General features: G+C 36.8%; 1 protein-coding gene across 1 annotated transcript in view; it reads left to right on the top strand.

The window, feature by feature from the left end:
- COL24A1 (collagen, type XXIV, alpha 1) overlaps positions 1-3,889 on the top strand; it is a 178,394-nt gene that overhangs the window by 136,346 nt on the left and 38,159 nt on the right. Inside the window, exons 34-36 of the mRNA XM_009884884.1 lie at positions 2,300-2,353; positions 3,371-3,424; positions 3,647-3,700. Of these exons, the coding sequence (XP_009883186.1) occupies positions 2,300-2,353; positions 3,371-3,424; positions 3,647-3,700 (162 nt within the window). The remainder of the gene's footprint in view (positions 1-2,299; positions 2,354-3,370; positions 3,425-3,646; positions 3,701-3,889) is intronic.

The following is a 3,889-nucleotide window of genomic DNA, read 5'->3' as shown; positions in this document are numbered from 1 at the left end:
AAAGAGTGTGTGCTGTCCTAGGGGGACTTGAGAGAAGGCTGCTGGTTTATAGTGCAAAAACCTAACAGCGTTGTCAAAAAATTGTGTGTTCATTGCTTCTGCAAAGTTATTTTGCACATTAAATTAAGTATATGTCATTTGAATCTTCAAAGTGAACTGTTGATATAAAGTATATTATTTTTACTAATTATTACTATTATTTCTAATATTGTTAAATATTATTTCTACTAATCCATAGGCTGACATGCTGACAGGAAGCCATTGCACATTTTTGGGGGCTAGAAAAAACCCAACATTTATTTTGATAAATTTTTGTTTGGATATAATTGCGAACTTAACTTGAGCTGCCAACTTGTAGGAGTGGCAAAATGTTTCGACAGAAAATGTATTTTCTAACAGTTATTATTTGATTCCTGTCACTTTGTCTCTTTCATTTATGGTATCTAATCTTCATGTTGTGACATCTAAGAGCCTTACAATGCAAGGCTTATACATAAAATTCCTGCCTTTTTCTGGACAAGTCTGAATTTTTATATATATGGAATGACTATCAGCCTTATCTAATCTAAGTGGTCTACTCTTGAGCAACCTACATTTCTGTTGTGCTCATCATTGTAGAATTTACATGTGCAGTGTCGGAAGTAAAAGCTTATCCTGTGAATAGGGTACCTTTTCTTTCAAATGCTGAAAGAGTAAAATGTTTTTGGAAAATAGTCTGTAGAGCTAGCAAGAAGCAATGAAAATGACACAAGATGTTACGAAATGAAATGCATGGCTATTTTTTTAAATGCCCATCCAAGCAGCTTGTTTTCATCTTCCGTCAGCTGGTCACTACATGAAAGCCAGCTGCTGAAGTAGTTTCTCTGGCCCTGTCACTAGTTCTGCACAGCGCAGAAAAACCCTAATTATTCGTGGAGAAGCAGAGAAACGTAAGCAATTAGAACTATTTGTAGTAACGGGCTTGATCTAAATTACACTCTGACTTTATCTACTTGTCAAACATTTCAGTAAAAATCCTTCTTTGCAAATTACCTGTAGTTAAGGGTTAAAAGGAGTCCCTATGTTGCTATAAATTTTTGGCTTCTGAAAGTCTCAGGGGAAAGATACATTACCAATCCAGCAGACTTAGCTCCATGGTAATAGTATGAAGAAATACTTCACTAATGAATCAAACTTAAGCTTTGTGACACTTGCCTTACGGAACGCCATGGAGTTGCTCAAAATGAAAATTGATGGACTTAGTTTAGGACCAAGTGAATTCTCAACAGGAAATTAATGGCAATTTCAGTTAAATGAAGCTGTAGGGTGAAATATATGCATCTGCTGGAATCCTCTCAGTAATAAGCAGTTTACCTTGTTGTTACAAGGGAAGACTATACTTGCATTATCACCACCAAGGGATCAGAAGGAGAGAAACCATATGCATGGTCTGTAAGAGGAAGCAAAACAAAAACCAGTAAATATTTGCTTAAAAGGCTTCTGTCATAAATATGGGTAGCAGCATCTTTGTTTTGAATTTAGAATGTACTTAAACACAGATGAGTTCCAAAGGAGTAAATGGAGATGAACTTTCTGAAAGTTCAAAGACTGGATACATCCAGAGGGTTGATTTGCCTTGATATACGTTAATAGTGGCTATGCAATCGGCTGTAAGCTGTTACAGGCAACCTCTTCCCCCCAGCACACAAATCCAACTCTGTGAGCAGAGATGGACTATCCAACATGTGCAGAGAATTTGGGCATGCCACTTTAGGAAACAATCCCTTCGTGTTACTGCAATAAATTTATTACTTACGGTAGGGCTTATAAGAAACTGCTCATTGTAAGGTTACTAATATTACCAAAAAGGCTCCAGCCTTTAGTCCATTACACCTCAGTGATTGCTCTATATAAATATTGCTAAATCCACAGTGAAGCGCACAGTAGTTGTGTTAGTTCCATACCAGACTGTAGGCTTTTCCACAAAGCAAACCAGACAGTCTAACAAACCTTAATTAAACAAAGTCTCAGTTTATCAAAAGGGGAGCTTAGTTTAGATAATAATTTACTTTTGGTCTAAAAGAAGAGACATCTGTGCTGTTCTTTGAAATCTGTTATTTCAGTGTGTCAAGATTGGCAATGAGGTCTTCAGTACTGTAGGCCATTGTGGTACTTATATACATTGTTGGATTCAGGAGGAAAGACAATGAAATACACTTCTTTATGCCAATTGGAAGAGTTCTGAAGAGACAAAGTCAAGACTATATAATGTAATTTAATATTAATTGAATGATGCATCCAAAATTTTGTTTAATACCAGGGTCCAAGAGGACAACCAGGAGATGCTGGCCCTATTGGAGAAATGGGTTTTGAGGTGAGTTTTTAATGATTTATGTAGTAAGTACAAACACTCAAGCAACTGAATAAGCCTGGACAACGTGTTTAAAAACTGGTTTTTTTGTTATCTGCCACTGACTTAAATATCATGAGCTGCCGAGAGACTCCCTTACTTAAAGATGTTATAAAAAAAAAATGTCTAAAATAAGTAGCTGTTTCTGTTGTGAGCGCTGTCTTTGGGCCATACGTTCATGACATCTGCACCTAGAAGGTGAATATTTAGTTGAGCACATGAATATTTTTATTTTTTTTTGGCGGGGAAGCATCTTCCTCCTTGCAATTAGACAGTAGAACAGCATTAATCATATGTCCGTACAAATGGTAGATGAAGAAAAGCAGCTGCAGGCAGTCTTCTTGCTAACTTTTGGTTCTATTTTTTGCTTTGTTTTTAATATCTCTTTGAAAGAAATATGACAGAATGTATTACCCACATTTGCAGTGAAGTAGCTGAGGTATGAGCTTACTTAAAACAGAAAGGATTTGGCTTATTCAAAGAAACACTCTTCCTCAGTCACCCAAAATCCAGTCTTTTGACTCACTATTAAAAAAAGGTTTAAATGTAAACTTTACAAGAAGCAGTATGATACCATTAACTCTTAAAGGGCTGAAGAGTCCAAAAAGGGCTTTGTTCTCCAAGGGCTATATCTACTTGGCTCCAAGCCTAAACAGTGATGAAGTTGTCAGTCAGATTTAGAAGAGATAGATGATTGCTCAGCCTGCTAGTAATTTATGATGAAAGGTACAGGCTTAGTGGTACTGCTGAGTCTTCAATACATTCCTGATCCATAGTGCAGTTCCTGAACTCCTCCTATACCCTCCTTTCTTTTCTTCTGTTGGGCTTCTGTAAGAACAAAGAACTATGTTGTCTTAATTTGATATTTCAGACATGCATCTTTCCCAGTGTCTCATGCTGGTTTTCTCCTTCAGTTTTGGTTGTGTTATTTGGTGGTTGCAAAGTTATTACTGGTGACCATGTAGCTCTTGTACCATGCAGGGACCCCCTGGCCCTGAAGGAGAACCTGGCCTGCAGGGAGAACCAGGTGCAAAGGTAAATGTTGAAATTACTCTCTCGTGCTGTTTAAATTTTCAAATTTCCATAAAAGCAAATCATAGTGATTGATGCATCCTAGCCAAGTAGGTAGTGATACAGGAAATGAGCCATTAAGAAATATTGTTATTGTCACAGTGAGTGCATGATCTGTAAACACTGTCATTGTTAGGAATGTTGTCCCTCAAAACCTAATGATTTATTTTTCTTGTGATATTCCAGGGAGATATTGGACCTGCTGGGAAGGCTGGAGAACCAGGCGACCAAGGTTTAAGGGTAAGCTATGGATGCAAAATCTTCTTCCAAAAAGGAAGGTATGTTACAGATGTGTCAGAAATGCAGGTTGAGAAACCTTGATTTATCAGAAGAATTCAATAAGAAGCTATTTTCAGATTCCTTGTTTAAAAAAAAATTAAACTGTAATACTGTAGCAAATTAAAAAGAGTATTGATTATAATGTTGAAA

The sequence above is a fragment of the Charadrius vociferus genome, unplaced genomic scaffold (genome assembly GCF_000708025.1).
Source record: "Charadrius vociferus isolate BGI_N301 unplaced genomic scaffold, ASM70802v2 scaffold163, whole genome shotgun sequence".
In the NCBI taxonomy this organism is placed as follows: Eukaryota; Metazoa; Chordata; class Aves; order Charadriiformes; family Charadriidae; genus Charadrius; species Charadrius vociferus.
Note: the sequence above shows the minus strand (reverse complement) of the source record. Positions and strands in the feature narration are given on the sequence as shown.